At 41.9% G+C, this 25,003-nt stretch overlaps 1 protein-coding gene and 1 long non-coding RNA gene across 2 annotated transcripts in view; one reads left to right on the top strand and one right to left on the bottom strand.

The window, feature by feature from the left end:
* Positions 1-13,980: 13,980 nt before the first annotated feature.
* LOC148159844 (uncharacterized) lies at positions 13,981-14,515 on the bottom strand. Its single transcript, XR_015762968.1, has 3 exons — positions 14,396-14,515; positions 14,149-14,302; positions 13,981-14,072 (listed from the first exon to the last, which is right to left on the bottom strand). It is a non-coding gene; the product is annotated as an uncharacterized LOC148159844 (long non-coding RNA).
* Positions 14,516-19,012: 4,497 nt separating this feature from the next.
* The window catches only part of LOC106912176 (uncharacterized), a 40,835-nt gene continuing 34,844 nt past the window's right edge, over positions 19,013-25,003 (top strand). The window contains exon 1 of the mRNA XM_088006005.1: positions 19,013-19,403. Within this exon, the coding sequence (XP_087862131.1) occupies positions 19,013-19,403 (391 nt within the window). The remainder of the gene's footprint in view (positions 19,404-25,003) is intronic.

Here is a 25,003-nt window from a genome sequence, read left to right as displayed (position 1 = left end):
CAGGGAGGGGTTTGGGAGTAACAGAACAGAGCCTTCTTTAGACATAACAACCAGGGGAGGATAGCTGGCCAGCCAAGGCCAGCCTGTGGAGCCAGATTCCAATAGCAGAAATTTGTTTAGGTCAGGCTGTCATAAGTTTACTGCCTTCCTTGAAAGTCTCGCTGGTGCTTCTCAGGGGCAAATCCAAACAGCCAAATTTAGGGTCCTCCGCCTGATCCGAGTGAACAACGTTCTCCAAAGTCACACCTTGGAGAACGTTCTGAGTCTGACTCACGTTCTGAGTCAGAGATCCGCTGCCCGGCCACGGTCCTGTTCCAGGTTTGCACCCAGTCTGCAGCTCAGCTCCCGTATCATCTCAGTCTGAGTGTTGGTCACTCTGCAGATCCCATCAACCGTACCCAGCACCCTTGAAGTGGCCAAAATGGCCACCGGCATCTTCCAAAATTTCCGATAAACCAGGAAGCCGCCAACTCCAATAAGCAAAAAACTTGTCATAAAGCCAATCATGTACACATCTTCAACATCCTCGACTGACAGCATCGTCAGACACACGGTCTTCCACTTCCATCCAGAATCCATCGTGTATCCAGCAAAGAATGTCCCGTCGGGACACGAGGGTTCCCCTTTACCCAGTTTCCCAGTGGATAAAATTGTATCAATTGCGTTGAGCTGACCAGATCCACAATTTGCAACTTTGGAAGCTATTCAAAGAAGACTCTAAAAACACAGGACACAGATGCTGAGCAGGGAAGATGGGGAGGGCAGAGAGACAGAGAAAGTGCGTCCTCCTCCTATGAAAGACACTAGAAGAAATGAACATGTTAAGATTTTGTGATCAGAATATTACTATACTTTATGTCCACTGGCAAAATGCCAGCTAATATTAGCTATAGTGATTGGTGTAATACCAGGGTTCAACCTCCACTATGAAGTCTAGATGAGATTTTGTAAATCTCAAAAAGTTTTATTTCCTAACATTGATTTAGATTATTTGACACAAGAGCCAGCCTTACAAATAAAACATTAAAATATGTATTACAAACATTATTTTAATATTCTATCACATTCACCAGTTTACACAGGGGGGGAAAGACTTAGGAAACCTTATGTACAGATGTATGTGGAAGTTACGTGTTTCTACAAACATCATCCAGATACTAACAGATATTTCACAAAGCTCAGTCAGGTCTAAGTCCAGAATGTGGAATCACTGGCGGTCTAGCCTTTCTGTAAATCAGTGACTTGTATATGTGATTATTATCTTTTTATGTGATTGTTTCTTTTATTCCTCTTAAATTATTACTATCGACTTATTTGAATCTTTAATAAAGCTGATGATGATGACTATTATTTATCAAAGTAAGATACCTCCCAAATCTCCTGTTGTTGTTTTTGAAGGTTTTCTAAAGACAATGTTGTGAGGAAGAAGTGGGAAGTGTCTTTAAGGAGAGAAGAATTCACTGCATAAGAATCTCAGCTGCTGAATCACTATGAAGCTAGAATGACTCGGCTGGAAAACATGAAAAAACGATATAGATATATATGCATCATGTATATACATGTGCATATAATTATATATTTACTTATTTATTATTCAGTATTAATCATTACTGAATCATCTTTGTTTCTCTATGTGTATTATTTTGTGTTTGTATATTTAAATAAGTATTTATATTACTAAATAAATATATATAACATTATCATGTAAAATTCTGCGATGGACTGGTGAACTGTCTAGGGTGAACCCTGCCTCTTGCCCGAAATGTCTCGCTGGAGATAGGCACCAGCAACCCTCCCAAACCCACTAGGGACGAGGGTGTACAAAAAATGGATGGATGGATTATGATGTAAAATTCTCATCATAAAATCAGAATATTATATTCCTATTTTATTCTGTTTCCCCCACTAAGCGTATTTAAATATGCTGAACCATGTATCAATCCAATTCAAAAAACAAAAAAAGTCCTTGTACATGTAGCTATGATGGCTGTTTGAATAAGGTTTCCAGCAAAAAAAATGTGATAATCCATTTAGCATTTAGCGAATTATGATTAATAAAACACGCTGATACTCCATTGTACCTGCCAAACATAACGCTGAGTGGAGCGGTTGACCGCTACAAGATGGCGGCCCTACGTCACGTCAGCAACAATAGGCAAGAGCGCTTCATGAGGCGTCTATTCTTTATTACGTCTATGATTAAAACTGTTAGTATTGCTGGTTTTCAAGTAAATTTTCACCGCCATATGAAGAAGACTCACTTTACACAAGAAAACTTGGCATTCCCATGGTCCCAGACTGCTGCTACTGATTTAATATGAGCCATCATAAACTATTTACACAATGCTCCATATAACACAGATGCTTATATCTTATCTCCCAGGAGGTCAAAGAGGCAGACAAGTGTGCAGCTGTCTTAATGGCCCCAAACAGCATGAAAACGTTACAGTCATAACACTGGGAAGAGGTCTGTCTTGCAAAGAAACGCACCGTTAAGAGTCAAGCAGCTGTGTAAGATTCACTGCTCTGTCATGTAGGAAGATTGCAGCTTGTCCTTGTCAACTGAAGAGACTGCTTGCTTGGTGGAAATGGATGAAGGAAGAATGATGTGTGTCGTGCTCATTCATGCAGCTGAAACACATGAAACACTCCACAGTGCCTGTGTTTTCTTTGCCCCAGGAGTAAACATTAAACACAAAGGCTCATGCAGCTAAGATGTAATCACCACAGTGTGATGAAATCAGGACACATACTACAGGGGTGGCATGTTATCGGCACAAAGCACAGTTTGAGCACATGAAATATTCTTTGTTGAGCATATAGCATGGAGAATGTTTCCACAAGATGTAAAATCTTTTTTACAAAAAGGAATTCAAAGCTTTACAAACAAGTGTAAATTGATTGTAAGCAGGGGTGAAAGTAGTTTTAAATTATTGGGGAAAAAATCTCATCAACATCAATATTTCCACTAAATAAGAGGCAAAAAAAAAATAGTTTGATAGAGGAAAAGCCTCTCAGAATCGAAGCTCAAAGCAAGATGTCAGAGAGCACCAAACAATTTTTTTTAATATTAGACAATTGATTTAATTTCACATAATTATCATGATAATTATGTGAAATTAGTTATTTTGGGAATGGAACCGAAACGCACAGAATTGGGCAACTCCTTGTTGAAACAATAATCACTGAGATTAATTATATTGTTGTTGGGTTTTGTTGAAAAATCAACACGTTTTTTTTTTGTTCTTTAATAAAGTTACAAACGTTTTGATAAGAAGTCAGAGGAGAACGTGCTGGTCTCAGCATCCTGGCATCGTTCAGTTTGTCACCTAATGCCGAGATCGACTCAAAACCTTCCATGATCGACATATTGCGCCGCTGCTCTAGCAAAGCACGAACAGTTCAGAAACAATATGAAATGGGAAAAAAGTTATTTATTAACTGACTAAGTCGTGTTTTAGATTGTCCTTGGAAAACTATTCACTCACGGCTGATTAGTGGGAGCACTCACGGCTGCACAGTGCACCAATTGATTTTTTTTTACAGCAGACAGCTGCTCCCTTCTCTTGCAGGTACTGCGTTATCTTTTAGGGGTACGCAGTACCTACCGTACCTGATTACTTTCATCCCTAATTGTAAGGTATTTTTAAGTAATGTGGGATCTTGTTAAACCTTTGTCTCTAAAGGTCCACATAAGTAGGAGTTTAGGTCATGTTTGGTTTCATCCATGCAAGGATTAAAATCATTCAACTCAGGCTTAACGGAGGTCAAGATGGCTGACTTGTAAACTGATCTATTTAAATCCAGAAGAAAAGGTTGAGGTTTCAAAATCTTTCTAAGCTACGAGGTTTCATTTAGCTGCAAGTTTTCTGTGAACAAAAAAATGTGATGATAAACCAAGAAAACAAAGCAATGACTGACATGGTTCTGCCGTGTTTTCAGTGTTCACACAGGTGGAAAATTCCAAAGTGGTGTCACATTTGTGTAGACTAGCGCATCCTGTAAACATGTAGACTGGATGTAGCTTTAGTTCAAAGGTTAATTTGATTCCAAAACACAGTCAGTTTGACACTCTATTGGGATTGTCAAATAGAGTCACTATTCAAAGTCTGCATATAGTCAGGATACACCATACACCATACTGGACTCATTACAGTCAGTTGGTGAGTTCCTCATGGTTCTGTTCTGGTTCTATCTCATGGTATATTGTCTTCCTTTAGGCCAGATAATTCAGAACTTTATTGATGTTTCTTGTCATCTTTTTGGATGATCATCTCTTTGATTATCTGATTAATAAACATTAAACTGTAGTTAAGAACAGCGTTTTGCAGCTTAATCCAGATAAAACTGAAACCTATGATTACTGCACCTAGCAATGCCATATCTGACATTAAACAGGAACTCAATGATTTAGGACTCTTGCATAAGCATAACCTCAGAAATCAAAGTTATTTTTGATTAAACTTTTACATTGGACAACCTTTAAAAAATATGGTAAATATCTGTTTTTTCATCTGAAGAACAACTCAAAACGTATATCAAGGTTGTCAAAAAGTGAATTTAATAGGAAAGGGTCTGGGTCATCTTTAGGTTCCCCAAAACTCTGCTGCGAGACTACTGACTTGCTCCAACAGAAGAACTCATGTACACAGAAATGGTTCGCCTGCAGAGAAAACTTTTGACTTTCCTTTTATCAGGCTTCCCCAGTGCTGGACTAAATGTCCAGTTCGCTACAGGCAGCCTGAGTTGGTCCCACTGCTATGGGTCAGAACCACATATAATGATATAAAGAAACGGTACTGCGATGCATCTCAAAACCATGATATGGCCTGCTCACTGTTTGCTCTCTGCTTCACCTTAACCTAACGTTACTACAAGGCAAGTTAGAGTCGCTGCTGATAGATCAGAAAAGACCCCATGAAGCCCAGGCAAAACATCTTCTGTAGCTCAACTATCACGAAACAGAAAAGCCTCGTCTGCCCTTCCTAGTGCCTCATAAATAAAATCTCCCTATTGGTCTCTAGCATCCAGCATAGAGATGTGCAGCGGAGCAGCTCTAGCCCTTCATGCAGGGGCTGACCCAAGGTAATATGGGGCCTTAGACCGAATCTGATTTAGGGCCCCAGACTCCCTCCTACTAAAAACATCAACATCGCTAACAGTGTTTAAATATAGGTGTAGGGAAGACTGTGAGAAGAGGCGAAGGTTAATTGGTCGAGCTTAAAATAATCACTGATTATTGGCAATATTTGCTGTGATGTATTTGTGAACAACCCAGCTCAAACACAAATATTATAGATAGCATCAGAATGTAGCCATGGTAACACAACAATCAAAATAGCAAGATGATTCTGTGCAATTTTAAAAAGTAAAGCAGACTTATGAAGACACTGTTACAGTAATCGACTAAGCTTAGATGTATGGATGTTTCTCAAGATCTTCTTGAATGACAAAATATAATGAAAATAATTTATCTCTCAGTCTTAAAATTCTAGATCTCTCAGAGATGCTAATATAGAACAATTATATACAGTTAACCCACATATAATTATATATAAAAAAAAAAAAAAAAATCCCACAACATCCCATAACAGCAATGCCAGCAATGCAGAGAGGAACTGGAGAAGGCCTGGAAGGTGAAGACCACAGTGGTGCCTGTGGTCATCGGGGCCCTCGGGGCAGTCATCCCCAAACTGGAGCAGTGGCTCAAACAGATCCCAGGAACAACAACAGACATCTCAGTCCAGAAATGTGCAGTTCTAGGCACAGCCAGGATACTGTGCAGAACCCTCAAGCTCCCAGGCCTCTGGTAGAGGACCCGAGCTCAGAGGATGAAAGAGAGAGAGAGAGAGAGAGAGAGAGAGAGAGAGAGAGAGAGAGAGAGACCACCCGCGGAGGGTGAGAAGGGAATATTATAACATATATATATATATACATATATACATATACATATATGGTCATAACAAAACGGGAGACCGTGTAGTGGTTAAAGTGCATACAAATAAATATTCATTAACAAAACAACAATGGATTGTGGATGTCAGTATCAGTGGTGTAATGCAAATGCTTCGATGTGTTGTATGAGTGCATATGGAAGGGTTGAAGTGCAAAAACAAAGAGAAACGCAAATGTGCAAAAGGAGGGGAGCTGAGGCCTGGCAACAAAACACCACAAGCGTCAAGTGACAGAGTGGACGCCGAAGGCGACCCAGAAGGTAGAGATGACCAGGTTTAAATGCTCTGTGCTCCAAATTAACCGGATCAGCAGCACCTGTAAAGAGGAGGAGCACAAAGACAGACAACAAGACACCTGCAGCCCAGTATGAGAGGCCCCAAGGGCCAAAACCCACAAACTCTCTTACACGTACTATCAAACTCTCTCACATTCACTATCAAACTCTCTTACATTCGCTATCAAACCCTCTCACATTCACAGTCAAACTCTCTTACACGTACTATCAAACTCTCTGACAGAGTTTGATTGCAACGGAAGTTAACTTAAAATTTCAGTTTCTGATTGGACCCCAGGCAGGCTTTTCAAAATAAAAGCGGACCTCCAGTTTATGTTTGATTCAAGTTTCTCTCCTGCGGCTTTAAAAATGTAAAACTTTGTGTTAATTGATTTGCTAAAGGAAATCATGTATCTTTAATAAATTGAAACATATTATGTTGGCAAAAAATTCTGTAAACCACATATGTGCTACCTCAATCAAAATTGCTGACATTTGACATGCAAAAAACTCTTTCAGATTACATAAACAATACCTTACCAGGTACTTTTCTCACTTCAGAATGATACAGGGACAACTACAAGACCAATTTTAACTGAGGTGCTTTACAGGATTTTTTGCCCACACTATATATTTTTTTCAGATACATAATGTTGTTTTGCGAATTAAAACCCTCTCTGGCAGGGGTGCCCAATACGTCGATCGCGATCGACCGGTCGATCGCAGAAAGGTTTAGAGTCGATCTCGGCAGGTGACAAACTGAACGCCGCCAGGACGCTGAGACCAGGACTTCCTCTTCTGATTGGCTTATCAAAAATATTCACTAAGATCCTAAACGTTTGTAGCTTCATTAAAAAAGAATAATTGTAAAAAGTCAACGAAACATGTTAAAATTAATAATCTCAGTAATTATTGTTTCAACAAGGTGTTGCGCAATTCAGTGCGTTTCGGTCCCATTAAAAAAAAAAAAGGAGGAAAAAAAAGCGTCTCAAAGACCGACTGAGAGCAGAGCAGGAGTTTAAATGAGCTACTTAACCACCGCTGTGTTCATGAGAGGCTTATTAATAATTGAGAAATACATATCAAGCCTGGAAACCTAATATTGTAACAGACTGAATGTTGTGTTTTTAAAGCTTCTTAAAGTTTCTTAAAGCTAGAAGTAAATTGGTAGCTGCAACATTCCTGCCACTCCTGGATTATGGTGATGTTTTATATATGAATGCTTCGACTAAATGCCTTCAGTCATTAAATACTGTTTATCATTGTGCTTTGAGGTTTGTAACTGGTAGCAGACGTTTCATACATCATTGTAAGCTGTATGCAGAAGCTAAATGGCCTCCTTTAAGCGTACGGAGAAACAATCACTTGATGATCCTGATCTATAAATCTCTACTCGGATTGGCTCCAGCATATTTAAACTCTCTTTTACATAGAGCTGTTAGTTCCCATTCTTTACGTTCCAACAACATTTTTCTTTTGCATGTTCCACACTGCCGAACTGAAAAAGGAAAGCAAGCTTTCAGTGTGATGGCTCCTTCAGCCTGGAATCAGCTTCAGTCTGAAATCAAGATGTCAGATTTGATTTCACTGAATTTATTTCGAGCGATTCTTAAAAACAGGCAACGAGAATCTTTTAGACAGTGTCACTGTTTTTAAATTGTTTTATTCTGTTTTATAATTGTGTATATGTATTAATCAATTTTGTTTTGTAACCAGGTTCCTATGTACTGCAGACTTCTGCCCAGGTCCCCCTTGAAAATGAGATCTAGATCTCAATGGGGTTTACCTGGTTAAATAAAGGAATAAAAAAAAAAAAAAAAAGTAATCTTTGCTCGGCTTGCGGGGCGCAGGCGGTTGTCACGGCAACGGGAAACGACAGAGAGAGAGAAACAGAGAGAGAGAGTAAAAAGGTAGGAGTGGTTTTGAGTTGATCGTCTGTTCGGGTTGTTTTACCTTTGTTTACCTTTGCTGTGGCTCATCACACCTGCTGTAGTTTCTGAACGTTCAATAAACGACAAACTTGGACTAATTACCTCGTTCGTTTGTGAGTATATGTCACGATCCGTATTTCTGTATGTTTATTTTTGAGTTTTCTGTGTTCAGTCCTGTTTTCCTGTGAGTCTGTCCTGTCCTCCCCGTTGATTGCTCCCCAGGTGTGTCTCGTTCCCCTGATTACCCCGTGTGTATTTAAACCCACCTGTTGTCTGTGTTCCTCGTCGGGTCCTTGTCTATGTTTAAGTTTTGTCAAACGTTCTAAGTTTGTCCTGCCACACTCTCCAGTGGAACTGCATTAGTCCTGGATTGTGTTAGCTCTCGTTTTCAGTCCTGTGTGTGTCAGTTGCTACCGGCATCTAGCTGTGTGCTTGCCTCTCGCCGTGCTGCCTGTCTTGGACTGTTTTTTGAGCCTTATCTTATCATTAAACCATCATTAACTTCATACCTGGGTCTCTGCGTTCATCTCCTCACCGCAACCACCACACTCCTTATGACAGAAGGACCCGACCAAAACTACGGTGAGGAACGCTACTACCATCATGGACCCGGAAACCACCCCCACAACTCCGCCGCTCTTCCCATTCCTTAAATCTCCCGACATTTACAACATTGAGTATGAGGAGGATTTTCATTATCTCCTCGAAATGTTTCGTAATGACCCATTCATGCTGGACCTGGTCCAGGAACTCCATGAGGAGTTTCTGGTCAAGAAAGGATTCACCTCACCTGTTCCCATTCCGTCTTTCCGTTCCGTCACCTCAGCACCGTTCACGCCTCCTCTGCCCTCTCCAGCATCCACTCCAGCCGTTAAAGTCTGCCTGTCTCCTCCGCCAGTTCCAGCCCCAGTGTCCGTCCCTGCCAGAGCAACCACCGCACCTCTGGCTGCCACCGCAGCCGACCCGGTACCTGCTTCAGCTCTGTCTGCGCCTCTCCCCGCTGCTGCTGTCGTCTTGCCTCACATGGCAGCAGTAGCCCCATGGTTCCGGGCTGTGCTGCTGGTTCTGGGCTTTCAGGCTGCTCGGCTAGCTCCTGGGCGTCAGGCAGCACGACTGGCTGTGCGGCAAACTTCCGAGTGCCGGCCAGAACGGCTGGCTTCGGGACAAGAAGCCGCACAGCAGGTTCCTGCGCTCCGGGCTGTACGGCTAGCCCCTGAACAGCACGCCGGTTCCCAGTCTCCAGCTGCAGAGAGCCCGCCACCTAGCTTTCCAGAGTCCGTTGCCGGAGTGCAGCCCCCCGAGCTCCCCGAGTCCGCTGCCGGTGCGCAGCCCCCCGAGCTCCCCGAGTCCGCTGCCGGTGCGCAGCCCCCCGAGCTTCCAGAGCTCCCCGAGTCCGCTGCCGGTGCGCAGCCCCCCGAGCTTCCAGAGCTCCCCGAGTCCGCTGCCGGTGCACAGCCCCCCGAGCTTCCAGAACTCCCCGAGTCCGCTGCCGGTGCACAGCCCCCCGAGCTTCCAGAGCTCCCCGAGTCCGCTGCCGGTGCGCAGCCCCCCGAGCTCCCCGAGTCCGCTGCCGGTGCGCAGCCCCCCGAGCTTCCAGAGCTCCCCGAGTCCGCTGCCGGTGCGCAGCCCCCCGAGCTTCCAGAGCTCCCCGAGTCCGCTGCCGGTGCACAGCCCCCCGAGCTTCCAGAACTCCCCGAGTCCGCTGCCGGTGCACAGCCCCCCGAGCTTCCAGAACTCCCCGAAACCGCTGCCGGTACGCAGCCCCCCGAGCTTCCGCCTCCAGAGCGTGCTCCGTCCGAGCCTCCTACCGGTGCGCAGCCCCCCGATCTCCCACCTCCAGAGCGTGCTCCGTCCGAGCCTCCTGCCGGCCGGCCCCTCTGCCGGCCGTCTAGGGCCTCCAGCCGGCCCCACGGGCCCGAGGGCCTCCTGCTGCGGTGGCGGGAACCACCGCACCCGCCTCCACGTCTCTGCTTCCTGCGCCGGCGGAGGAGACCGCCGGACCCGCCTCCACGTCTCTGCTTCCTGCGCCGGCGGAGGAGACCGCCGGACCCGCCTCCACGTCTCTGCTTCCTGCGCCGGCGGAGGAGGCCGCCGGACCCGCCTCCACGTCTCCGTTTCCTGCGCCGGAGACGCCGCCCACCGCGGTCCAGGCTCTGCCTCTTGTGCCGTGGGCGGCCCCCGGACTGGTTTTCCCTGTTCGGGACTCTGGCCCTCCTTCCGTCGCCCCTCCGCCCACCCTGTTGGGTTGTTTTTTGTTTTGGACAGTTTCTGGACTCTGGCCCTCCTTCCGTCGCCCCTCCACCCACCTTGTTGGGTTGTTTTGTGTTTATTTGGACTTTTCTGTTTGGGCGTCTGGTAGCCGCCCCTTAAGGAGGGGGTACTGTCACGATCCGTATTTCTGTATGTTTATTTTTGAGTTTTCTGTGTTCAGTCCTGTTTTCCTGTGAGTCTCTGTCCTCTCCTCCCCGTTGATTGCTCCCCAGGTGTGTCTCGTTCCCCTGATTACCCCGTGTGTATTTAAACCCACCTGTTGTCTGTGTTCCTCGTCGAGTCCTTGTCTATGTTTAAGTTTTGTCAAACGTTCTAAGTTTGTCCTGCCACACTCTCCAGTGGAACTGCATTAGTCCTGGATTGTGTTAGCTCTCGTTTTCAGTCCTGTGTGTGTCAGTTGCTACCGGCATCTAGCTGTGTGCTTGCCTCTCGCCGTGCTGCCTGTCTTGGACTGTTTTTTGAGCCTTATCTTATCATTAAACCATCATTAACTTCATACCTGGGTCTCTGCGTTCATCTCCTCACCGCAACCACCACACTCCTTATGACAGTATACGTCACAACAAACATCAAAGGACAAATATATTTCATTAAGTTTTAACAAATTCTACCACGATAATTATGTGAAATTAAATTAATTATATCCCGACTTCAGAAGATTTGCCTTTAGCTTTTCTGGGCTCTTTGGTTAGTTTCTCACATTGAGGTCAACCCAAATTTCAGATCTACCATGACTGACTGACACCTGCTGGCCTCAGGTTTGCAACCAGCTTCTGACTGTGAAACCAGTAACCTCCTCCCAGTGTCAGAATCTCACTGAGGAAGAAACTGCGTTAGGTTTTTTGTCACTTTATTATTTCTGCTATAACTGATGTATATTTGCATATAAAATAAGTCAATAGAGTTTAATTTGCAATTTTTATGTCTTTGTGTCATGAGGTAGATCTCAGGCGGCTGGTGAGAGAAAAAGTAGATCTTGCTCTCAAAAAGTTTGGGCACCCCTGCTCTATGGTATGGTGTTGCCCTCGGGCAACAAACCACATTTCTGTACCTCACGTTGCTCCTTTATTTTATCTTTGGGGGGGAATGATTTAAAATACCTCGAGACATATTTTTGTCCAAATAAAAGAGGTATTGAGGTTCATGTGACCTCTTACCTAGAAGAGGAGCAGTCCTTTTTATGAAGCGGAGGTCCATGCTACACCTTGCCTCCTACTTCTAAGTTTTAACTAAAAATATTTTAATATCTGTGAGTATGTAAAGAAGCATTATAGAAAGGTAAACTGTTTAAACTTTACCTTTAATAACATAAAGTTATCTAATTTTTAAAGTGCAATCAGTAATACTTTTATAACAAATTTATAACAGTAATGATTTATTGGTTAATGTCAGGTTGTCATCACAAAGACATTTTGAATAATGTCAACTTTGTATTAAAAGTGTCATAATTTACCGAATGACGCTTTATGACAACAGTCATAAATATTCATGAAGGCTTATTCATGTTCATGACAGGTGTTATGTCATGTTTATGACAGTCTTATTCACCCCCCTTCAAATAAAGTGTTACCACATATTTCTTATAAGTCATTCATCCAGAGAACTCTCACTGCATTCTATGTACACAGCAGCCCTCTTGGATACAACATTCAGAGCTGCTTGGCAAATTCCCACTACAAATTTCAACTTCATATCAGGGATGTGCACAAATTTCCCCATACAGGGGGCATTCTTTTGGGAACTCGCCAAATAAAAAGCCACGAAAAACAGCAACCGTATTACACTTGGTCTCACTTGGTTAGATAGCACTTGGTGAGACTATGTGATGAGTAATGTCAAAATAGCATTTTAATATCGCAAGATATGCCAGTCAATGAACAGATTAAATATACCATCTACAAGATTTTCTAGAGTTTTGGGTAGGCAGGTCTCCACACTGCCTTCCAGAATCAAGATCTGTTCTTAGTTAGAGGCTGCCATAACGCCTTCTGTCATATTCTTCAAGCCTCCAACAGGCAGCATGTGTGTGAGCTTTGCCAAGCTTTTTCCCTTGGCCTGACACTTCATTATATTTTGCGCTCCATTTGTTCATCTATTTCTCTGAAACAATGTATACAATACACAGTTCATTACATATTTTTTTTAAATTTTATTATAGGGTTGAACAATATTATCGGCATGGTATCAGTATCAGGCACGTGCAGAGGGGGGAGTTAGGGGTGTTTGAGCACCTGCCCAATCGGCATGGCATCAGAATTGGCCGAGATTTGCTATTAAACTAAATATTGGACATTCCGTCAAAATAACTCACCAATATAAGAGGTGGTGAGTTATGACCTCACCTAATTTGATCACAGCAGGAGAGCAGGACAAATTGAAATTGTCAGAGGTGTGGAAGTTCTTTAAAGTGGAAAAGTCTAGAATGGTGCCCCCCAAAGAAAGAAACCCTTGTATTTAAACAATACCAATATAAAAAAAGGCAAAAGAAACAAAGAACAAAGTAAATCTGCCGTTCATCTAAGAAAAAAATATGAATTCATTTTTCATTCAGTCCAAAGTGTAGGTGGAGCAACAGCTGTGTTGCTGAACAACACAGGCTCCGTTAGAGCCGCTAAGTGAGGAGCTAGCTGTTAGCTGTAGCTCTGCAGCACTAACAAAACCCCTCCAGTAAGTAAATACCTAAAGCAAAAGACATGTAACACGTATTGACTTTCACTGCTCAATAGGAAGAAACACATCGACAATAAACAGTTTGTTATTTCATTACTTTGGCTGAATGATGATAAACTGCCACCTTATGCCTTGGGAATCAAAACTAGCTAAACTGCTACATTGCTTTCATAGACTTAGCTCCTTTTTCTGTCGAAGGTAGCCATTATTTCAATTACATTTAGCTCTCTAACTGTTACTTTAATAAGAGGTTGAAACTGGAGGGAGCGGATGAACGTTAGCACTAGCCAACAGCTCTGTATGGGAGTTGGGAGCAGAGGGGCTACTGCAGCTGACAATAAATCAAAATAAAGTATGCTTTTATTTCTTATCATCTTCAACATAGAGCCTTTAAAACCACAAAATAAAATCTGGATATTTTTCTAGGGTTAGGGTTAACTGCTCTCTAGAAAACTCTGGTGCTGACCTTTAAGTTTAAGTTATGACACTTCCAAAATATTCAATTCCTACATATAGGTTTTAACATAAAAAAGGGAGAAAAGTTTAAAGCAACTTAAGTTATAATTTAAATAACACATAACTTGTATGTATTGAGAGCCACGACAATAAATCAATATTAATATTATGAAATTCATTAAGTTACTTATTAAAACTTGTTTTTATTTAGAGCCTTAAGTTTTTGTAAAGGTGCAGCAGAGATTAGATCTGTGATTCTGAACCAAACTCGTATCTAAGCAACATTTGAATCTTAGTTTGACTTCTACGGGTCTCAACAGGTTGTTTACCGAGAAAAACACTTTTGCTATTCATTGCTACTTACTGTCATGGTGGGTTTGATACTCTTTGCCCACATGCAGAAACACCCGCGGAGAGACTAGTGAAAAGTCCAAAGGTTTATTAAACACAAAACTCAGTTAAACAGATTTGTCAGGTCCTCCTCCACGACAAAGGGATCCGGGTGCTACCGCTCACTGTATGAGAAAGAGATTATGAGTCTTGGGTGATGACAGGTGTACGGCTCAGGGAAAATGAATCAGGTGATCTTACTTTAGGTGGTGTAGATTTGGATAGGAGAGGGCAAAGTCAGGCATCAGGCGGTGGGTATTCTGAGAGTGTGGGAGGGCGGAACAGGCAATTCCAGACAGCACAGATATCCTGGAGGTGGGAAACTCGAGATCTCCTGGAAAGCTCTGAAGGCGTCCTGGAAAAAGGATCACAGAGATAAGTTAGGTCGCTAGATTACTCGAAGGAACAACTATTGAAACTCAGCGTGACTTCTGAGGGCTCGGTGTACCAGTCAAGGCAAACACTCTGGCGAAGACGTGCTGGCAGCCAGCTGCTTATATACACCTCCAGGAGAAGGCAATTCCCTACAGGTGCGTCTGATTAGGGCCTGCCGGCATGCCTCCAGGAACCTGCTGTCATCTGGCGCCCTCTGGTGGATGATCTGTAAAGGAAAATGGCGGACCCACCAGCCTGGTACCTAACACTTACTAGTCATTTTTGATGGTGCAGCTTAAACAAAAAACTTAAACCACATTTTACTATAATTTTGCTGACCCCCCTATAATTGCTCTTTAAAAATTTCCCTGTTTATGGTCCCCCCAATAATGAGATGGGATCCCTTGGTCATATCGAATATCGACCAATGATCCAATATTGTGCATCCCTAGTTTATTATACTGAATCCAGCTTGATTTCAGAGCCAACCTGGATGAATGTGGAATCTCTGAGCTCACATAGGTCTAGTAAGGTATGGTACTCAATGTGCTCTGATCAAACTGGGAAATGTTTGCTTAGCATTTACAGCACACTGTAAGTGTTAGTCCTTGAAATTTTAGACATCTATATGGTGGTTTTCCTAATTCCTTTTCCAAATCTCAGTCAAACTGGATCAGGCAAGTCTGCCAATATCAATTTCCAAACCTTATGACACGTTCTCAATTGGATTTAGGTCTGGACTTATATGTGGTCATTGATCTGAAACATTCCATTGTAGCTCTTGTTGTAAATTAGGGTCATTGGCCAAAGCTTGCAGAATGGAGAGAGTTTTTTTTTTTGTTTGTTTGTTTTTTTTCTTCAAAAAATTACTTCAAAGAAAACACTAACAAAGCAATACACAAAAGAAAACCCTCTAATTGGTAGAACCCAGCAAGGTAATCACTGACATCACCCAGCCATTTAAGCAGGAAGTACTGGGCCTGGCCCTCCCATACTCCTGCCCTGCTGTAGATCTACAAGGGCAAACGATGGTGAGTTCAAAGGAAAACAAATACCTTAAATATACCTTGAAACAAATTCAATCTATGATCCAGAAGTAGTAACTTCTTGTTAAGAAGCAATAATATTTTCTGTAACATTTAAGTTCTAGAATGTGTGTATGTGATCATTTTGTTTGTGAAATGTTTGTTACCTTTTTGGGTGTGTCCTTGTAGCAGCCATCTTGGAACCTACCAAAGAGGAGGCCCGCCTCAAGCCCAGCTCTTTTATAGAAAGAGCCATGTTTGCTGGAGTTTGATTGGCTAGGTAGTTAATTGAGAAGGCGGGGACAACGGTATATAAGGAGACTGAAAGCTGAGAGACAAAAAAGGCTAGAAGGAGGTCGGAGGCAGGAGGGCTCCTAAGGAAGTGAGGAGGTGATAGGCGTCGGAACGCTGAGCGATTGATGGTTAAAAAGTTGAAATCAAGAACTAAAAAAGGAGAAGATGAAGAGTTAAGAATACCTCGGACTTCTGGAAGTCGGCGTCGGGGAAATGCTCAAGACTCTATTGGGAAATCCCGAGGACTAGTGAAAGAACTTTGGACGAAGACTACGGCGGGTAGACTCAGCTGTGCTGTGAATGGATCAGAGTGGGGTAATAGTATAGATAGTGAAAGTGACAGGAGTCCCGAGGCATCGAGTAGTGAAAGGATGAGTCCAAAAAGAGGAAATTCTTCAGCAATGGCAGGTGTAGAAAAGAAGGGAAGAGTAGTGAAAAGCTGGGATGAATCTGAAGAAGAAATGGAGGGAAGTAAGAGAGTTCAAAGTGATTGTTAGAGTTAACGAGGAGAAGGCGTTGCAAACTATCAGTCCAGTTAAATTATCGATGATTCTGAAGAACCAAGTGGGAGACATCACTAATGCAAAAGTACTAAGAGATGGAAACTTGATGATAAGTTGTAATACAGAAGAACAAAAAGATAGAGCATGTAGGATGAAAGAAATAGGAAAATATAAAGTGACAAGTGTGAGTCTGGTGATTAGGGGATCCCAATTGAGGTTTCAGATGAGGAAATAAAATCAAATCTCAGAGGAGGAAAAATTAAAAATGTAAGAAGACTTCAGACCTTTAAAAATGGAGAAAAAACCAACAGTGAAAGTATCCTGATAGAGTTTGATGAAGAAAAACTCCCAGAAAGAGTTTATTTAGGATATGTGTCCTATAATGTAAGAGAGTATGTCCCAAGACCAATTAGACGTTTTAAATGTCAAAGATTTGGCCACACAGCTCAGACATGTAAAGGAAAGAGAAGATGTGCACGATGTGGGGAAGACCATGAGTATGAAGAATGCAATAAGAGCAGGGAACCAAAATGCTGTAATTGTGGTGGCAACCAAAAACAATGATTAATAAATTAGAAGTTATTCAGAATCAAGCTTTGAGAGTATGTTGTGGAGCTTTAAAGACATCTCCATCTTTAGCAGTACAGGTGGAAATGGGAGAGATTCCTTTATATTTGAGGCAAAAGCAAATTATGCTGAATTATTGGGTAAGTTTGCAGGGGCATAAGGAGGAAAACAATACAGCAGTAAGAACGCTGAAACCTTGCTGGGAGAGTGAAAAAGCTAAAATAGACTGTTTTGCCTGGGCAGCAGATAAATGCATTAAGGAAATAGGTATACAGGGAAAGACGTACTCTGCTGCGGTGCCATATTCAAATACACCTTATTGGCTATTTCCATGTGTGAATGTAGATTTAGAAGTTTATAAAGAAATGCAGATAAATAAAAATAATAATTGGGAAAATTTTGTGAATAACAGAATTAGGAATATGTATAAATCCTTTACAGTTATATATACAGATGGATCAAAAGATTTAGGTTCAAATAAAACAGGATTTGCTTATGTTATTCCTGAACTAGGTATAGTTAAGAAGCAAAGAACATCTGATTATTTATCTGTTTATACAGTGGAAATGTTAGCAATCCTGCTGGCCTTACAGTGGATAGAACAAAATAGAATTGAAAATGTTCTTATATGTTCAGATTCATTATCATCATTAATGTCAATTTTAAATAGGTCATCTGAAACTCGTATGGAATTAGTATATGAAATTTTTGAAGTAATACTTAGAATAACAAATTCGAATAAAGATTAGGTTTATGTGGGTACCTGCTCATAAGGACATAGAAGGGAATGACATAGCAGACCATTTAGCTAAAGAGTCTTTAAAACAAAAGGAAATTATGGAAATAGCGTATTGTAAATTTGAAATAAAATCAGTTATTAAGAGAAAAATTAAGTCTGAATGGCAACAATTGTGGGAGGAAGGAACTAAAGGTCGTCATTTATTTAATATACAAAAGAAAGTAGGAAATATGGAAATAATTGGAAAAAACCAAAAAGAACAAGTGGTAATGACAAGATTGAGGATTGGACATACCGGATTAAATAAAACATTACATTTGATAGGGAAACATCCAACAGGTAGTTGTGAGCACGGTAGGGATATGGAAACAGTAGAACATGTAATAATTCATTGTGAAAAGTACGCAGCAAGTAGAGAGAAGCTAAAACGAGAAATTATGAAATATGATATAGAGACATTAAAATTAAATAAGATATTAACTAAACATAAAATAAATAAAGCAGTTATAAATTTTTTGAAGGAAACAAGATTATTTATGAGAATTTAGATTAAAGGGAGATACTCTGGTCCACACTCCAGCATAGTAGACGGCGATAATACATCTTAACGTTAGATGTCACCCGCCAATAAAATCAGAAGAAGAAGAGACAAAAAAGCTGAGAAACTGAAAGCTGAGAGACTGCTGGAAAAGATGCCATTTTGTCTTGTGAGTGGATTATGCTGTGCTGAAGGAGGCCTAATAAATCACCTTTATGTATGCTACAGCCAACTTTGCTGAGTTTTCCTTCCACACCACACCTCTCAGTGTAACAGTGGTGCCAGAAGTGGGATCGTTTATGCCTGTGAATGAAGGAAGACAACAGGCTAAATGAGAGGAGTAGGACGTGGAAGAACTCATGGGACAAAGAAAAAACCCTTTCTGAGATGGAAGAAGGCTAGAGTGGAGGAACAGCAGAGCCAGATTCACTACCTGAAGGAGCCTTGGCTGGTGAAGAAATTTTTGAACCGGTTGTGCGGCCTAAACAGACCACAGTTGGTACTGTGAGTAAAGAACTTTCTGGAATTGACATCTTTGATGAAATAAGAGAATTTATGCGACATTCTAAATGAACAGAAGCAATACTGTTTGACCAGAATAAACAGTTGCACAGTAACGTGCCAAAGCTGCAAAGTGATGTTTATGCTGAACATGAGCTGTCTATCGGGACTGGCATTTCTACAGAAGCAGCTTTCCCAAAGCGAGAGACTAGGACACTGTCTCAGCTGTCTGCAACAGAGCAAGTCCACGGAGCCTCTGATTACCAAGCTGAACCTCATTCTCCATCTCAACCACTTCCTGCGCAGCTTCAGCGGCATATAGCACAAGGAGCTCCAGCACAAAGAGTGGAACCAACCTATGGAGGTGATCCGAGAATACCTGACTTTAAGGAGGGTGAAGATCCTAAAAGTTTTTTTCATATGTTTTGAACGCATTGCTAAAACATGGGGATGGCAACCAGCTGAATGGGCTGCTAAAGTGGTCACATTATTGACTGGAAAAGCCCTTGAGGCACATGCTGGAATGGATGAGGACCACTCTGACTCTTATGACTCTATTAAAGCTGCTGTGCTGTCTAAGTTTAATGTAACAGAAGAGACCTACAGATACCGGTTTCAAAGCATCAATGTACCAGTGGGAGAGAGTGCACGTGAAACCTACAGTCGGATAAAGGGACTCTACAAGCAATCGATGCGGCCTGACAGTCGGAGTAAAGAAGAGATTGGGGAAACAATCATCTTGGAGCAGTATCTATGTGTGCTTCAACCAGAAGTCCGCACATGGGTGAAGGAGAACAATCCAAAGACTGGAGAGGAAGCGGCAGACCTGGCTGAACGTTACCTGGCTGCTCACAGAGAACCTTCTAAGTCAAGAGAGACTGGGAGACCAAGGTCTATGGAGGTAAAACCTCCAGGTGCAACTAATGTTGACAGTTTGGACAAGAGGGATGATAAGAAGCCTACACAGTCCGGACTAAAGTATGGTCTCATTTGTTACTATTGTCAGCAGCCTGGTCACAAAGCTTCTTATTGTCCATAAAGAAAAACTAAATCAGTAGAGTTATGTGTGGTGCCTCCCAAAGAACATAATTATGAACTTTCTGATGGCATGATTCCACATAAACATGTGGTGGATGTGATGATAAATGGCAAAGCAGTAAAAGCTCTTGCAGACACGGGTAGCTCACAAACTCTGGTGAAATCTTCTTTGTTGAGTAATGTACTGCCTAGCTTTAACAAACCAGTAAACATTACTTGTGTTCATAGATGTCAGAGTATCCAACTGCTGATGTCACTATTGATGTTGAAGGACAAGCTTTTATGTTGACTGTTGGAGTTTTGAATCAGTTAGCATATGATGTTATACTAGGAGAAGATTTACCAATCCTAGACAGTTTGGTTCAAGAAAACTCGGTGGCTTATTCCTGTGCTGTCACCACACGTTCCATGAAAAAGGGTTTAGAACCTTTGCCAGATGTATGATGATCTGTATGAAGGAGGAAATAAAATCAGGAAATCAAAACGACGGCGTAGACAGGAGAAAAATAAGAAAACAGGTCAAAACTCCCTGAACCTGCATTACCATTAACTCCATGTATTGACTTCCAGTGGAAAATTCCTAATAACTTTAAAGAGAGACAAGAAAACGATCCATCTATCCATCTTTGAAACCTCTCTTTAATAAAGCACACAACGATGGTGGAAAAGAGTTTAAAAGTTTAGCAGGAGAGCCTTTCATTATAAGGGATAAACTTTTGTATCTAGCAGACATTGATGAACCCAGACTTCTTGTGCCAAAAGAATACCGTTCAGTAATTCTGCATTTGGGTCACACTGTACCATGGTCAGGGCACTTAGGACAGGCAAAAACCTGTTCAATCATGAAAGAAATGTTCCAGAAATGGATGTGAAGCAGATCCTGATGGTACAAGATGTTCAGCCTGAAGACAGTGCCATGTTGAAAGATGGGGAAGCTGAAATGAGTCCATGCAGAGAATTGACCAAATCTGAAGAGACTCCAAAGCATCTGACTCCTTATCAGTGGCAACAGCTGGGTGAGATTAAACAGTCTTTACCATCTCTGTTTGCAGATGTACCTGGGTGAACTGAAATTATAACACACAAAATAACATTGAAAGATACAACACCTGTTCGTCTTAAGCCTTACAGGATTCCAGAAAGAATGATGGATCCACTGAAAAGAGGTCCAGATGACCTCTTTTCATCTGGAAAAGATGAAAAGAGGTCATATCATAGAGTGATATCACTCCCATGTGTCGAGAAAAGTCGAGCTCAGCCCACTTCCCCATGCTGGAGATTTTAGTTTAATAATAACAATAAATAAAGTTATCTTTAAAACTGATTATACAGGTGACATCAAGACCCAACAGTAGAGTCAGATGGTAATAAAATTAATCTGGTTGTGTGTGTTGTTATTGTGTCCTGCTTTAATTCTACTTTTTTCTATTTAATCATAAAAAATTATAGTCAGACAGAAGGAGAGTTATGCAACAGGAAAAGCAGGTTTCCTGGAGAAAGAGGAAGTTTCCAGTAGGGCTGTTGTAAACGAATATTTTAGTAATCGAGTAATCTATCGATTATTCTTACGATTAATCGAGTAATCGGATAAAAAAAATTATAAAATGAAATATTGGTAAATCTGGCATAATACCGGTGTTACTATCAGATATCAATATCAGTCCAATTTTTCATATTTGAGCATCCCTAACAGTTGCTTTTTTGTAGTTTAGAAAACTAACCTGTAACAATAATAGCTCACTTTCTAAGTTAACCAGAAGAAAAGTTATAGAAAAATCTGAAATTATATTGAATTTAATAAAGAGGCAGGCTCACAAATATGCTTATAAAAAATGTCTACAATCCAGCTTTTAGTTTATGTATTCATCTTCAGTGAGTTTAATAGATTAATTAAACTCACCTTGCCACCTAACCTGTCACGCTTTGGGTTTGAAAATACGGGAAATGCCGCCTGGAGTGGGAGGAGAGGGCGAATGAACGAACGTAAGATGGAGGGGAGGAAATAGACCAGCGGACTGACGAACCGTTAGACCGGGGGACGAACACGGGGGGAAGCAATACGGGATATTTACGACACCTTCACTGGTCACACTCAGAAACTCATCTACCAGCCATGTACGATGCGCTCCGCCACCCGTTTCTTCAGACCGGGATATGAAATTTATTGTGCGGTTCGTCGGTAAAGCTACATTTACACGGTAAGCATCAGCTACTCAGCCGCCCGCCCTGTTCAGGCTATCCGCTCACCTCAGCGCTCTTCCCGCCGTTCGCTTTCAACCAGCAGCCCCGGAGGAGAAATGCTGCCGTACTCCAGGCATTCCCCCAGTCATTTTAAGGATGCTTATTGGTTCCCCAAAAACGATAAAAAGTCGGGCATTATCATCAATCAATAAAATCCCCACGGGCCAATCTTGAAGATTGGACTTTATGCCGCTGAGACTTAGCTTTTGTCAACAACTCAGAGGCGGAAGTGAGAGCTCCGCGCAACGCAAATGAAGTCCCGGCCGGAACATGGTGCGCTAACTAATAAAACATAAATTAACGAAGCTTCGAGGCAGGTAAATTTTCCTCGAGGAATTTTAGTAATCGAGGTACTCGAATCATTCGAGGAATCGTTTCAGCCCTAGTTTCCAGCCTGCAGTGAATAAAAATAGTTCAAACTGCTCATTTTGGGCATTAAAGGTTTAAGGAATAAATTCTAGACGTTTTGAGAAATTGAATAAAACCCAGAGTAAAATACTTAAATTAATAATGATAACTTATGATTAAGCCGATAATTAATATTGGTTTAACCGGTGGTTGATGTTGGTTTGATTATAAGAATATTTACACTTACTCTTATACTTATTGAAATACTTACAGGTGAAAGAAGTAACTGTAACATGGTGTCAAATGATTAGAATAATGGGTTATTCTTGGTTTCTTTTCAGAAATGTCTGTAATAACACATTATGATTATAAGAGTAACTAATAAGTAATGGTTATTATAATATTATAAGTGAATGCTAAATCAGAGAAACTAAAAGGTTATAAATGTGATTTTGACATTGAACTTGAAATGGTGTAAAGTGTGTAACTGTAACTAAAGGTCACTGATGTTGTGTTGGAGGTAGATGGTAGGTGAAAGGTCAGGGAGGAAGAGGAACTGATGGGAGAGCGGAGGTGTCCAACGCCTTATTGCTAAACTTCAACTTACCTAAGAGAAGGTTAGACACAAGAGGACTGTTGAGCAACCTGGGACATTAGAACAGACATCAGGTCATGTCCAAAGATGGTGATGAATATGAGATTATCGGTCCAAGCAGTCAGCCAATGAAACAGGCACAGCAACAAAGCTAGCTAATGCCAATGCCCCAAAAAGGGTGGGGATATCCTATATAAGGTGAGTGCAAAGAGGAGTCTTTGGTTGGATCCTTCAGGCAGCTTCGAGCCAAGATCGAGATGGACAAAGAACTCTGCAGCTGAAGAAGAGCCGGGGCCACAGAACCGAAGACTGTTCTGCACATGGGGACCAACCCGTTAGCCCCGCAACATGTGGCTTCAAATCGCACTTTTCTCACCAGCTGGGTTCAAGACCCCAAAGAAAAAGACCAAGGCAAAGATGAAGATAAAGACAAAGATAAAGAACAAAGGCAAAGAGGAAGAACTGGTGTGTTCCTTCCATGAGACCAGCTCGTCTACATCTCGAAGGACCAGAAAGATCGTGAGACGAGGAGAAAGGAGCTACAGAGCTGCAAGACAAGAAGGAGAGGGCCGCTACGAGCATGAGGAAGTCACCCTGAGGCCCGAGACCTGCCGCTCTGACTCAGTACTCTTCCTGTACTGGGAGCCTCCTGCTGCTGCAACACCTTTTTCATCATCAGGCCAGTTCTGGGGTTCAAAATGCCAAACTCCGTCCGTCTCTCTCAAAGTTTTCTTTTTTTAGTTCACAGTGTCAGCATTAGGGAAAGATAGGCTAGATTATTGATTTTACTTATTTGATTATTTCTGCTACTGATTTAAGCTGTACTGACCCTTGCAAAATTGCCTTACTAATAAAATAATTAGCATCAAGAAAATCTAAAAGATGTTGTGGACATTCAGTTAATGAGTCACCTTAAAGTTCTTTGATGGTTGTAAAATAGCTATGAAGTTTGATTCTGGGAGGAGAAAGTGGAAAATGTTTTATAGGTTGCTTTTAGCCAAAACTAAAACAACACCCTTGGGACTCGCCCGAGTCACTAAAACCAACCTGGTTCAGTAATAAGTGCAAGTTGTAATAAGAGAAAGAGCGACCGTTAACAGGTGTGCTCTGTGAAACTAGCTGATTCTGGGCTGCTCAATCTGGCTAATTCACAGAGTGAAAAAGGGTGGGACATCTGGATGGAGGTCGTTAGAAGCCAGGCTAGTCTTTCTCGCACTCAGCTTAAACAGAGTTTACTTCAGTTCTGGGTAGGGTAAATCTCGGCAGATTTAGGAAACTCAATTCACCCGTTAGACGGAGAGCTGGGAGCAACATCTCCCTCCTCTCAGAAGAGGAAGTAGAGAGAGAGAAGGGGGGGGGAGGTGCTGTGCAACAACACATGATATCACTCTATAATGGGAGTGATAGAGTCATCAAGAAGTGAGTGGTCAAATCCCACTGTGCTGGTTCCTACAAAAGACTCAACTCAACTTCGTTTTTGTTCTGACTTAAGAAAGTTAAACAGCATTTCCTGTTTTGATTCTTATCCCATGCCACGCATTGACGAGCTACTGGAAAGACTGGGGAAGGCCAAATACATCATAACCTTAGATTTATGTAAAGGTTACTGGCAAGTGCCTTTAGATCCATCCTCTAAGGAATACACAGCCTTTCAGATTCCAGAAATGGGTTTATTCCATTACACGGTTCTACCCTTTGGTCTTCATGGAGCACCAGCTACCTTTCAAAGGTTGATGGACATTATCCTTAGTGACTGTTCAAAGTTTGCTGCTGCCTACCTGGATGATGTTGTGAGACCTGGGAGAATCACCTACAGCATCTAAAGGTTGTAATGGCAAGGATCCAGAATGCTGGTCTCACTCTGAATGTGAACAAGTGTGCATGGGCACAAGAAGTAAAATATCTGGGCTACCTTGTTGGCCATGGACAGATAAAGCCACAACTTGAAAAAGTAAAAGCCATTCAAACAATTCCCAGACCTCAAACGAAGAAGCAAGTGAGATCATTTTTGGGCTTAGTTGGGTGGTATAGAATATTTATACCCCATTTCTCAACTTTGGTAGCCCCTCTGACTGAGTTGACAAAAAGGTCTACTTCTAAAATTATGTGGAAGGAGGACTGTGAACATGCATTTCAATCTTTAAAGAAACTGATTTGTCAAGCTCCTGTTTTACAGAGTCCTAACTTTGCCAAGCCATTTGTTGTTCAAGTGGATGCTTCAAATGTTCAGTGCTAGCTCAGGGAGAAGCTGGTGAAGAAAAACCTGTCCTTAAGTAAAAAGCTTTTTGACCG

Source organism: Poecilia mexicana, unplaced genomic scaffold, assembly GCF_051168715.1.
Source record: "Poecilia mexicana isolate PSO_F unplaced genomic scaffold, ASM5116871v1 scaffold_5, whole genome shotgun sequence".
Taxonomy (NCBI): domain Eukaryota; kingdom Metazoa; phylum Chordata; class Actinopteri; order Cyprinodontiformes; family Poeciliidae; genus Poecilia; species Poecilia mexicana.
The sequence above is the reverse complement of the archived record's forward strand: the minus strand, read 5'-3'. Positions and strand labels throughout refer to the sequence as shown.